Raw genomic sequence first — 13555 nt, 5'->3', positions numbered from 1 at the left:
ATGATTCTCTCGGGTTACTATAAGTTGACTTTTTTATTTTTTAGCGTTACCAGTTATACAATGTTGAATTGCTTCACATGCAGTAGAGGTGTGTATAGTAGGTTACTTATGAAATTCATAAGAATATGTAGTTGATTTGACCAAATCTTTGTTGCCTGCTGGTGAGATTCAAATTAATAGGGCCATTAGATTGCTGCAACAGGGTCATTGGATTGCTCCAATGGTGGTTTGAAAGGTTTGTGGTTGGTGGTTTACTGCAATATGCCTTAACTTCTGTGTTCATATCCATTTTTTTAGTATTAAGGACCAAATAGGGCCTCGATAAATTTATCAGGGACCAAATAGGGCCTTCGATTCTAGGGTCAGTTGTCCAAAACTCCAAGAAGACATAAGGCATGTTCAAAACGGTGTCGTATTACTCCCACGCTGGCATACTTAACGGTAACTCAGCAAACTAACGTTACACGTGTGCACCGTTAGTTGGGTCGTTGGATGCCAACTAACGGAAGGACAAACATGACCCTATTTTTGTAAAATTAAGGACCAGAATAAGTCTTTTTATTGTTGGGGACCCCAAAAGGGTCGTGAAAATTGTCAGGAACAAAAAAGAATATTTACTCTAAATAATTTTCTCAAAAAAAAAACACAAATTTTTATATCTCCCTGCATGAGATTACAATCACATATAATTTACCATAATTCATATACGGATTACACAATTTTCCACTGCATTTTTTTTTGAAGATTTAACTCTAATTAATACATTTTTGTTAAAAGTTAATTTTCCGACAAATAAATTGTGCAAAATAATCGTTCTAAAATATTTTTTTTATTTCGAATGAGCTGCAAAATTTGATGGAAAAATGACAATTCAATATCAAAAGAAAAAGGGATATTCTCACTACCAAAATGTTTCACTACCAACTTACTACTTATCTAAAGATTAACATTTTCTCTCTCTTCAAAAGTTTTTTAACATTCTCTCTCATGAAGATTTAACTCTGATTAATACATTTTTGTTAAAAGTTAGTTTTCCGACAAATAAATTGTGCAAAATAATCATTCTAAAATATTTATTTTTTATTTTGAGTGAGCTGCAAAATTTGATGGAAAAATGACAATTCAATATCAAAAGAAAGAGGGATATTCTCACTACCAAAATTTTTCACTACCAACTTACTACTTATCTAATTATCATTAGATTAACATTTTCTCTCTCTTCAAAAGTTTTTTAACATTCTCTCTTGGATCTAATGATGATGTGATGAATAGTAAATTAGTAGTGAAAATTTTTGGTAATTAGAATATCTACCCTCCAAAAAAAAAAGCGAACCACATTCTGGCATTTAAAATCTTTTAAATTAAAATCAAGCATCACAAAAAAAAACTTCAATTTACCTCTTTTTCAAAAATCATTTTTGCAACTACTTTTGCAAGCAACATTTTATTATTATTATTATTATTATTATTTTACTTCAAAAGTAATGAAGTCCAAATAATCCACGTCAAGACAGGTTACAAACCACATTACTACGCTAGATTTGACGTTAAGATATTTTTTATTACTACTAAGCAGTTCACATCTATTTTAAATTTTAAAAAATTTCCCCAAATAGCAGTAACCAACAAAATGATCTCGCAAAATCGATGTCCAGCTCACACAATATTTGAACAAATTTAGGAAGAACTAAAATGTCAGACAAAACTTCAGAAATGTAACAACAGTTAAAATAAGACATCCCTCGGCAGCAAAGGAGCCAAACTTAAACCCTATAGCTGCTTGTGACAAAAAGAGTTCTCATACAGACTAGACACAAAATAAAAACAAGACTCAGCACATACTGGAATGAAAACTCACCATCGCCTATCAAGAACCCAGTTTTGAAAGGTATGGCTGCAAGAAAACTGCTGACACGTAAAACTATGAAAGGTAAAAACACCTAGACTCTCAAAGGATAAAGTAATGATTAAAAACCACTGTTTCCTGTAACCATAATTGTAATTATGATCACATGTAATTTCAGAAATACCAAAATGCATTCACTTCTTCTTCTGTGCAGCCTTGGTGACCTTGGCTCCACTGGGGTCCTTCTTCTCCACACTCTTGATGACTCCCACTGCCACAGTTTGTCGCATGTCCCTCACAGCAAAACGACCAAGAGGAGGATACTCAGAGAAAGTTTCAACCACCATGGGCTTGGTGGGAATCATCTTAACATAACCGGCATCTCCATTTTTCAAGAATTTGGGCTCCTTCTCAAGCTCCTTACCAGATCGCCTGTCAATCTTGGTTACAAGTTCAGCAAACTTCACAGCGATGTGAGAAGTGTGGCAGTCAAGCACTGGAGCATATCCATTTCCAATCTGGCCAGGATGGTTCATGATGATAACTTGGGATGTGAAGTTGGCAGCCTCCTTGGCAGGGTCATCCTTAGAGTTTGAGGCAACAAAGCCACGCTTGAGATCCTTGACTGCAACATTCTTCACATTAAATCCAACATTGTCACCTGGAAGGGCTTCTGTGAGAGCCTCATGGTGCATCTCCACAGACTTAACTTCAGTTGTCAGACCAGTGGGACCAAAAGTCACCACCATACCTGGCTTCAAGACACCAGTTTCAACTCGTCCCACTGGCACAGTCCCAATACCACCAATCTTGTAGACATCCTGCAATGGAAGCCTCAGAGGCTTGTCTGTGGGTCTCTTGGGCTCATTGATCTGGTCAAGAGCCTCAAGAAGAGTTGGGCCCTTGTACCAATCAAGATTGGTGGACCTCTCAATCATGTTGTCACCCTCAAAACCAGAGATAGGAACGAATGGAATCTTGTCTGGGTTGTAACCGACCTTCTTCAAGTAGGAAGAAACTTCCTTCACAATTTCATCATACCTGGCCTTAGAGTACTTCGGGGTAGTGGCATCCATCTATTAACAATTTTTAACTTACATCAGAAAAAGCAACTTGACAAACCCTCAAATACAGAGCAAGGAATATATGACAGATAAAGCTCAGCACTATACCTTATTACAGCAACAGATCATTTGCTTGACCCCAAGAGTGAAAGCAAGTAGAGCATGCTCACGAGTCTGTCCATCCTTAGAAATTCCAGCTTCAAAACCACCAGTAGTGGAATCAATGATAAGGACAGCACAGTCAGCCTGGGATGTTCCTGTAATCATGTTCTTGATAAAATCACGATGACCAGGAGCATCAATAACAGTGCAGTAGTATTTGGTGGTCTCAAACTTCCACAAAGCAATATCAATGGTAATCCCTCTTTCACGCTCAGCCTTGAGCTTGTCAAGCACCCAAGCATACTTGAATGACCTTTTGTTCATTTCAGCAGCTTCTTTCTCAAATCTCTCAATAACACGCTTGTCAATACCTCCAAGCTTGTAGATCAAGTGGCCAGTGGTGGTTGACTTCCCAGAGTCGACATGACCAATGACCACAATGTTAATGTGAACCTTTTCCTTACCCATGATTTCTTAAACTGTGGAGCACAATTCAAAGGTTTTGAAGTCAGAAACCACATAAAATAAAATAATTAATTTATTGGGGAAGAAGAGTAGATAGAAACAATAGAGGGTTATAAAACAAAATATAATCCCCAAACAAAAAAGGCAAGCACATTTAATTTGTCAATCACACAAATATGATCAGTCGACATTAAAAAAAATTCCACCACAACATGCAGAGTTCCACCAGGAGTGTTTTCAACAAGAAGAACACAAATCAGCAATTAAGAAAACAATTTTTTAACTTAATTTCAAATACTTCACTAGCATTATTAAATATATAAATTTGACAACATTTTGCTCACATATAAATACATTTATGTTAACATGTATATTACAAATATTACTTGACATTAAGCAGATGAATAAACTAATCACAAGTTAGAAAATAATAGAACGATATCAAAATCTCTAACAAGAGACATGTAATCCATGCAAAACAAATCCTTGATACCACTAAAAAAAAATATTATCAAAACTCATAGAGGAGAAAACAATCTCTTAAACAAATCAATGAAGAACAACAAATTCCAGGCATGTCTAATCACAATCCCAAAATAATAGAAGCGGAAATCGCTTAACTGAACCACAAATATATCAAAAATCCAAAATCCAGTCAGCACAAAATCCCTTACGAGAACACAGATCCAGAATCACCAGGTAAAAACATAAACTAAAATATCTCAACCATTATAGCAAAGATTTCATCGTTTAACCATTAGATCCGTGCACACAGGAACAAGATACAAAAAGATTCAGAGCCAAAAAACCAAAGCAATCGAGAATTTCCATCTAAGAATCTTTCACAAAAAGGGAAAGAATCAAAGGTTACAAACTCAATTAAAAAACGACCGAAAGAATTCAAGCAGATACAACTATAGAAGAAGAAAAAAAAAATACAAATACATATAAACAAATAAAACCAATGAAACATCATCATTAAACATAGAATGAACAAAACAATGACTTTATAATCAGCTAAGAAAGCAGAGAAAACAGAAGGTATAGATCGAATCTGAGATTATACCTCAGAGAAAAACGACGTTCGGAACCCTCAGCCGCAATGCAGAGCCCGAGCGATATCTGAAAAAAGAGTGGAGTGAAAGTTTTAGGGTTTGGAGGATTTTATACCCAAGAATCAAATTTTTTGTTCCAGAAATATCCTCGGTTATCTTTTAGATTTCCTGACATGCCCCGCTTTGTTTATTTGATCATCGTTCACTATCCCACTCGCATGCGAAAGCGTTTGGTTATCTTTGCTTCACTTCGCGTAGATCATACGCGAGTTTGTTGTCCACGAGCTCAGAATTAACGTACATTGTCGGTTTTAGTGGCTTCGAAAGTGAGTCCGCATATGAAATCAACTCGAGAGCAAAACAGTAAGACTATAACGACATCGTATAAGGAACAAATGTGATTATGCCGGTCGAACTTCCGTGCGTCTTACAAACAATCCTTGCAAAGAGATATCAAAGTTTTCTTTATTTAATCCTTTAACATATTAGATTAAAATTGTTACGAATATCTATCTATATATATATATATAAATGAAAGTTCAATGTTGAAAGTTAAAGTTCCAGTAATGCTATTAAGAAATATTGATCAGTCGAGAGAGGTTTATGCAATGGCACGAGATTGTTTATTACAAAATTAGGGAATCATGTTGTTGAGGCAATTGTACTTACAAGAAGCAATATAGGGGAAATTGTGTTAATCCCTAGAATGACGATGAGCCCATCGAGTCATACATTTCCTGTAAATTTCCAAAGAAGACAATTCCCCCTGATTGTAGCGTTTGCCATGACTATCAACAAGAGTCAAGGACAATCACTTTCACATGTTGCAATTTATCTCCCTAAGCCTGTCTTCACTCATGGGCAATTATATGTGGCACTGTCTAGAGTAAAGAGTAAGCATGGATTGAAGATATTGATACTTGATGAAAATGGTTGCGTTACGAATAGTACCCTTAATATAGTTTACAAGGAAGTATTTCAAAGACTGCTATCGTATATTGGGTTCTTTCTTCAAAGATATAACTTCGTTGTATGGTACAGGTAAAGACAAAAAAAAATGACTATTTATTCACGTCTCTTTTCCTTATCTATCTTCAAAGATATGACCTTTATTATCCTATTTTCTTTCCTATTTTTAATGTAACAATGAATGACTGTTTTGTTATTTAAAAAAATGACTGTTTGGGACCTTTGAAATACTGACAAAATGAGTTCGGCCCGGAGGGCCGACCCACCATACCAAACAAACCAATTTTTTTCCTGTGCATCGGCACGGGTAATTCACTAGTGAAATCAACTCGAGAGCAAAACAGTAAGACTAAACGACATCGTATAAGGAACAAATGTGATTATGCCGGTCGAACTTCCGTGCGTCTTACAAACAATCCTTGCAAAGAGATATCAAAGTTTTCTTTATTTAATCCTTTAACATATTAGATTAAAATTGTTACGAATATCTATCTATATATATATATATATAAATGAAAGTTCAATGTTGGAAACTTTGCTGATGTGTCACTCCCTGCTTAATTCTGAAAATTGTGTTCACACTACATGTCATATAAAAACTTTCCTTCTTTGGTAAATTGGAAAAAGAATTTCTTTTAAAAATTGAATTTTTTTTTAAATCGAAAAATAAATGACCATTTGTAGTGGCAGACAAGGCATTGAATGTCTCACTGCCCATCACATTGAAATTAGTCAGCTGATTTAATTGCTTTTTACATTGAAATTATTACTCAGCTGATTTAAAATTCGAATTTTGAAATGATTTGAAATTTTGAATTTAAAATATGGATGGTGGGAAGAGATTTGGAAAGTTTTGGATGGCAGACAGCTCATTTAATTTCTGATTGCTTTTCTTTTGTTGCCTGCGTCGTCTATAAAAAGAAACGTTGTGCATTGTTATTTCGTTCTTCTGTCCTGTATACAATTTTTGCTAATTGTTTCCTTGAGAAAAATAGCTTCTTTCTTTTCTTCTTTTTCATCTTCCAAAACAAGGAAGTTGAGGTTGTCTGAGAAGAAAAGGGGAGAGTTGTGTGAATTGCCCAAAGAGACGAACACTAACAGCAAATCAAGGAAGAACCTCCGATTCGTTTCTTCGTTTGTGTTTGTAGGTATTGTTGTTTATACTCTTTTGTTCGTTTTGTGTTTTTTATACTGATTCTCTTTTTTTTCGTTTTTCAGGGCGAAAGGTTTCTTGCTACAGTGAATAGTTTTTGCCCGTGTTTTCTTTCTTCGTTCGTTTTTGTAGCTGATGTTGTATTTTTTTGGTTCCTTTATAAACAAATGATCTTAATTCGTTTTCATTTTTTGTATACCAATTCTCTTTTGTTTGTTTTGTATTCTGTATACTTATTCTCTTTTTTTTGTTTTCAGGGTGGAATGTTTCTTGCTACTGTGAATAGTTTTTGCCTGTATTCAACGTCTTCGATGCTGTGTAGTGCTTGCCTGTGTTTTTTGTCTTCAACGTCTTCGATGCCTGTGAATAGTTTTTTGTCTTGCTGCTGAAAAAGAATTTGTAACCGATGGATAAATTTCTAAGAGCATAACATATTAAAGCGAAATTATGATTATGAAATTGAGGATGAAAGTGGCTTAGAATAATATTTTAGAGTGATAGAAACTATTAAAATTATTGAGGATTGGATTGTTAACTTAGACAAAATTTGATGTGGGAATTCAACACTTTGTGAATTGGTATGATTATGAAATTGTGTAATTGAGTTGTGAGGTTTTTGTATGAGTTAATAATAGGATTGTATGATGTGTGGAAGTGTTAGATTGTTAACTTATGACTCGTGTGATAGCTTCCTAGAAAGCTAATTAAGTCTAGAATAACATACTAAAAGATGGGAGGCTTGTAGAATGCAGTTTGTCTGCAGAAAATTAAAAGACCGAACCATGTTCGGATAGGTAGAAAACGTAAAAGTGAGATTTTAGCTAAGTGGGTTTATGGGAACCCCTTAGTGACTTGAGAGAAGTATTTTATGATATATAGATAGTTTAAATAATTATTCCGCAAAAAGTTTACAGTTACGATCACATCTTTTATTTATTACACTTTATTATTATTTTAAACGCTCGCGTAATAAACGGGAAAAGTTTACTTGCATTTTTATAAATGAATTGCTGTGATTATAACTGCGTTTAATAGCATAATTAATGTTAACAATACCAGTGTACAACGGGTTGTTACATTTTATGGTATCAGAGCAGTTTTACTAGGGAACTCTGGTTATGTATGACTGTATTTTGTGTTGCATAGTGATGTGCCTCTGGCAAGTGTGGTTTTTCAAGTTAAAATTGATAAGAATTGAGTCATAAAAGAGCCTATTTAAATACATATTTGCTAATTATATTGATTCTTTCTTTGTCAATAATATTTCTCACCTATTGGTTGTGTTTATACAGGTAAAGGAGTGAAAGTTACAAATTATAAAAAGCCTGTTGACGCGACTCCACATGGATGTGTCACAATACAATGGACAGAAACATGGCGCGGACCGGTGCCACACTGACGCAGACCCGCGCCGGATTGCGAATTTCACAGCGGTACTTGGCAACTGGCGCCAACCGGCGTTGGTTTCGTGAAAGAATTAAAAAGTCATAGTAGCATGGCGCCACTTGGCGCCAAAATGAAGCAAATGTGCCACGCCAACTAGCGCCCAACTCCAAGCAAAGTGGCGCCATTATTTTGTCAGTATCACGGCGCCTAGTGGCGCCAACTGGCGCCACCTTCCGAGGAAATTGTTCTGACTTTTTCAATTTGGACAGAAGCGCGGCGCAAACTTGCGCCAAACCGGCGCCAACTGGCGCCAGGTTGCGGGAAAGAAGTACCGTGTTTTCTGAAGGGTATTTTTGGAAGAAAGAAAAGAGGCTTATAAATAGGATCCTTATGACAGAATTAGGTATCCAGACCTATTCTATTGAAGTGAGACGACAGTGGTGCTCCGAGAGCATTCTGCAGATCAAGTTCTTCTTCATCTTCTCTTTTAATTTTATGTTTTTATTGAATATTGGATTTTTAGCCTTGATTATGGTTGGCTAGTTTATTTTTATTGTAGTTAGGGTCACAAACCATATGTGAACCCTTGTTACGACGGATTGGTTTACTTTTACTCGTTTATATAAATTGTCTTTATCTCTATCCTGTGCGTATTTATATTCTCTTTATTAGAATTGATCAATCTGATAGTTGAGGATAGTTTGAGGGTTAGAACCCTAGATAGGAATATTGGGGTTTTCATTCTGAAAGGGGATAGGATAACGGTTTGTATGCATGCTAGGAATAGATGTGTATTGAATTGCGGATGCCTAAATTATTGAGTTCATTGTTTAATACCATGAGGAATATTGCAAGGAATTGGGGTTCCAATTGGGTTTAAAGGGTTAACCTTGCAAGGAATTGAGGGTTAACTACTAATATTTTTTAGATAATAATTTATCCGAGTAATTTTATAAATGAATATTGTAAATCAATCCAGAGTAAGAAGTGGGGATCATATGGTTAGTGTATCCTAGCTACAATGTTTTTCTCATTTTTACAAATCAATTCATTCTTATTCTTATTTTTATTCTTCAATATAAAAATACAAAAACAAGTCTTTACTTTTAATTTTACTCAAATCGACATTATTTGTCACAAACAAACCCTTTTGAACTCTTCCATTCTTGAAAGGAATATTAATTGATAAACGATCACAATCCCTGTGGAGACGAACTTTACTTACTATTATATTACTTGTGCGATCGGTATACTTGCCGGGAAGCATCACATAACTATCTGTGAACTATTTATGATTTATGTATATGTGATTCCTCAGCGTGGGTCTGATCAGCTCATTCCTTTGTGTTACATGTACAGATGTCATGAGTAGGGCTCGAGGTCGCCGTAGAACTCGAGGTGCAGGTCCTCTAGCACCAGATCCGATTACTGCAGCTCTGAATGCTCTGCAGGAGGAGACTGTTGCCAATAGAACCATGACCGAGAACCTGATGAAAAAAAATCAGGATATGATGCATGCCTTCATGAATGATGTCAACTACCTTGTGTCAAAATTTTAGAACCATAGGAGTAGCATGCTACCTTGTAGAAGTCGTTGAACACAGACTGCCCAAAAGTCCCCTGCACATGGGTCTGTCACTGTCTGTTTTTGGGAAAATTATTCCCGCCACAATTCTCGGTCAAATTAGGTGCATGACATGTCAAATTGAAGCTTAAGGTGTTTATTTTTCTGCATAAAAATTTGAGAGTTATTGGTGGAGTGGTTTGACCGAAATCTTGCAAAGAGTGAGGGCTGTTTGGAGCCCTATTTGAGGTTGGCTGGCGGATTTGCTTGTCCAACTTCAAATGGTGATATCCGGAACAAACAGGAACTTTTTGGAGCGTGTGATAGCTTGTTGGAAAGATAATAAGTCTAGAATAACATACTAAAAGATGAGAGGTGCGCGACATGCGGATTTTCTGCAGTATCTAGAATACTGAACCATGTTCGGATAGGTAGAAACCGTAAAAGTGAGATTTAGGCTAAGTGAATTTATGGGAACCCCTTAGTGACTTGAGAGGAGTATAATATGATATTTAGGCAATTGTTTTAATTATTCCGCAATTCATTTTCAATTACGGTCACAACTTTTATTCATTACGCTTTATTATTATTTTAAATGCTCGCGTGATGAAAAGGAAAAAGTTTACTCGCATTTTTATAAATGAATTGTTGTGATTGTAACTGTGCTTAATATCAAAATCAATGTTAACAATACCGGTATGTAACGGGCTGTTACAAATATACTAAATATGGACTTGGTTTTCAAAAACCTCCTTTTGCTCAACCAAGAAAGGCAAATTGTTATGCCGCTAAGTTCATGTCTAAGCTACCTTTTATGAAATATACATATTGTTGCATTAGTGGTCATCTTGTATATCAATGCAATATTAAGAAATATGGCTTAAAAGGAACTAATCTTAAGTGGGTTCCTAAGAGGACTATTGATGTGGGCAATATCGTCTCAAGTCTCAACATCCCATAAACCTCAACCTAGTGCATCTAGCATGTTCTTTAGCCTTAAGGTTAAGAACATGATATATGTTCCTAAGAAGACTTAGTTACATGTATGTATCATGTGCCACTGACTATTTTATTGTAATATTCTTTTTACACATGATACCTAGTCACTAAATGATATAAATAAAGCATGTATGGATTGTTTTAGATTATTTTTTATGCACATTCTTAGTATAAATATAGTGCTTAATTGTATCATTCTCCTACCTTACATTTACTGCCTTTAAAGTTGAAATATCCCCTATTATTCATTTATGCTCAAATCTGTCCAACTTGGACAACAATAGTGTTAGTTATCTTCCCATGTATAATGCTCATTTGTGCTTAATATTGCAATACTTATGCTTGGGACTATTGTGCTTTAGCGTAAGTAACTATACTAACATGCATGAACTATTTTTGACATATCTTATGTTATACATTGTTGCGAAATCGACAAGTATATCGTTCGTTTCAAGTAATAAAGTGATAAGTAGAGTATCGTTCCCACGAGGATTAATGCACCAAGTACTAGTTTAACTATTCTCCTTAAGTTGGAAATTAAAATTGGTTTGAGTTGAGAAAGTAATTGAATTTGGAATTTCAAAACAGAATTTAAAAATAATTAAATTTAAAATAGAAAATTAAAAACAATTAAGTTTGAACGCATGCAAAAAGATATCAAGAACGCAAGAAAATATTGATGAAAAATTATAAAAAGTATGTAGCCAGGATACACTTCACCTCTGTTTCTCCCTTATATTCCTATATTGTATCTTATAATCAATTAATTTGTTTGTTCAGACAATTCATTATTTTCCTATAAAATAGTTGAACCCTAATGTCTTAGTGATTTCAACCCTTTAACCCAATCAAAATTATAATGTCTTAGTAATCCCTTTTGAATTAAGCATTAAGCAAATGAATTATGAGTCTGCAATTTATGTAAACCTATGTCTAGATCATACACAAATTGTTATTCTACCCTTATCTAGATTAAAACCCCAATATGTCTATTGTGAATTCTAACCCTCAAAGCCCTATAATTTAGAGTGGCCAATTCTAAACAGGATATTAAAATAGTAACACAGGTAGAATAAAACAAACAAACTAATTTAAATTATAAAATAGCAATACAGAAAATATAAAAGGATTCACATTGGGTTTGTGATCCCAACTACAAAAACAAACTAGCCAGACATAGCTGGCTTAAACAAATTAAAATAAAAAGAATTCATAAAAGCAATAAAGAAGAAGAAGAAGAAGAAGAAGAAGAAGAATCAATGATCTCCGGTCTTCAACTTCGTCGGAATCCTGATCTCCAGCGTGAACCTCTAAGAATTCTCTCCAGCCAAAGATGTTTTTCTCTGGGAGTCTAAGCCTCTATTTATAGACTTTGTGTTCTTGTGTAGAAATCTTGATTAAATCTTCATCGTGAATCTCCGGTTAATCTCTTTCTGATACAAACAGAATTTAATGCTGATTGTCCGCACCTCCCACGCTGATAGCGTGGGAGTTTTGTTCACAATTCTGGAAGCCCACGCAACTAGCGTGGTTCCTACGCTGTGAGCATGGGTTGTGGTGCAACTAGCGTGAGTTTCACGCTGTGAGCGTGGATGTCTCTGGCTGATTTTTGCTTCAGGCGCTACTAGCGTGAGTTTAACACTAGTAGCGTGGGACTTCGATTTCTTACTTCCAAACTTGGCTCCTTATTGTCCTGTTTTTCCTACAAAATCAAAAAGAAAATCAGTTGTACAATCTTTGATTGAGATTTTAACAAATCAACAGTAAATATTGCCTTTTTATTCAAGATTAATCAATATTCTTTCTCTTTTTGGCTTAGATTTATATATATGCTGGAGGCATATCATACATGTTCAATATAGATGATCTATATGTGGATAAAAAGCTTATTTCATGCACTACATGCCTATATAGTTGAAAAATTCTCTGTTTTACTCTTCTATTCAATTATGTCCAAATAGGACAATAAGCTCATTTGCAACATCTTCCTTTATAAAATGACTGTTAGCAATCCTTGATGAAATATAAAATTGCTGTGAAAAAAAAGTTACATGTTTTATATGATAAATGTTTGATCTTGCTGATGTGCCGAGAAAGGCAAGTGTGGAAGATTATGTTGTAGGTGTTTGAGAGAAAATGAAAATGAATGAAAGATGAAGATCACATTGAAGATGTTGGCAATTTGAAGAACCTCTTACACTAAGCTCAAAAGTTGCAAAGAATCAAAACTTGGTACAACTTGGGTAATCCTTGGATATATGATATGCTTGTTATATGCCTTATCCAACATTGATCCTTGTCATATGCTATAATTGATTTTGATGATGTCAAATGGGAGAAAACACGAATATCATCAAATTGAGCTTATGAGCTTATGCATATTTTAAGGGGGAGTTTTGAGAACATATGTATACCTTACTTTTAATTAGCATAATAATTCTAAGTATGTATATGTTTAGAGGGAGTATATGATTACATTACTTTAATATCTTACGTCACTAACCCTTACTTGTCTCAATTTGAGTTTAAGTTGCCATCATCAAAAAGGGGGAGATTGAAGACCTCCTAATCATTATGGAATACATAGTTTGATGATGACAAATAATTTACAATAAGTCTCAAATTGAAGATGGAGCTTGAAGACACAAGTGGTTAGATTTTTAGAATTTTGTTACACACTATATTATATCATATAGTATATCTTTAAGCTCCAATGCATATAATTGCATATCATGCTAATTTTATAATAGATAACAATGATTAATATTTTGTTAAAAATATGTTTTTCAAAAAATGAAAAACTGAATCGTTAAAAATTAGTTTTAATAAATAAATAAACATATAATTTTTTTCAATTTGAAAGTTCAGCATATGAACTTCAATCATATCACGTGGGTTCTCTTGAATAGAATATATAAGTAATAAGAAGCTCATCAATAAAAAGCTATATAA

The 13555-nt window shown here is 34.5% G+C and overlaps 1 protein-coding gene across 1 annotated transcript; it reads right to left on the bottom strand.

Annotated features, from left to right (window-relative positions):
• Positions 1–1586: 1586 nt before the first annotated feature.
• LOC133288162 (elongation factor 1-alpha) lies at positions 1587–4607 on the bottom strand. The gene is made up of 3 exons (XM_061485857.1): positions 4544–4607; positions 3019–3491; positions 1587–2922 (listed from the first exon to the last, which is right to left on the bottom strand). Exons 2-3 carry the CDS (start codon positions 3478–3480, stop codon positions 2041–2043), a joined length of 1344 nt encoding a protein of 447 aa, XP_061341841.1. The 5' UTR covers positions 3481–3491; positions 4544–4607; the 3' UTR covers positions 1587–2040.
• Between the last annotated feature and the right edge of the window lie 8948 nt (positions 4608–13555).

This window comes from Gastrolobium bilobum, unplaced genomic scaffold, assembly GCF_033153095.1.
Source record: "Gastrolobium bilobum isolate Gb01-03AN ecotype WA unplaced genomic scaffold, APGP_CSIRO_Gbil_v1 utg7961, whole genome shotgun sequence".
Lineage (NCBI taxonomy): Eukaryota > Viridiplantae > Streptophyta > Magnoliopsida > Fabales > Fabaceae > Gastrolobium > Gastrolobium bilobum.
Note: the sequence above shows the minus strand (reverse complement) of the source record. Positions and strands in the feature narration are given on the sequence as shown.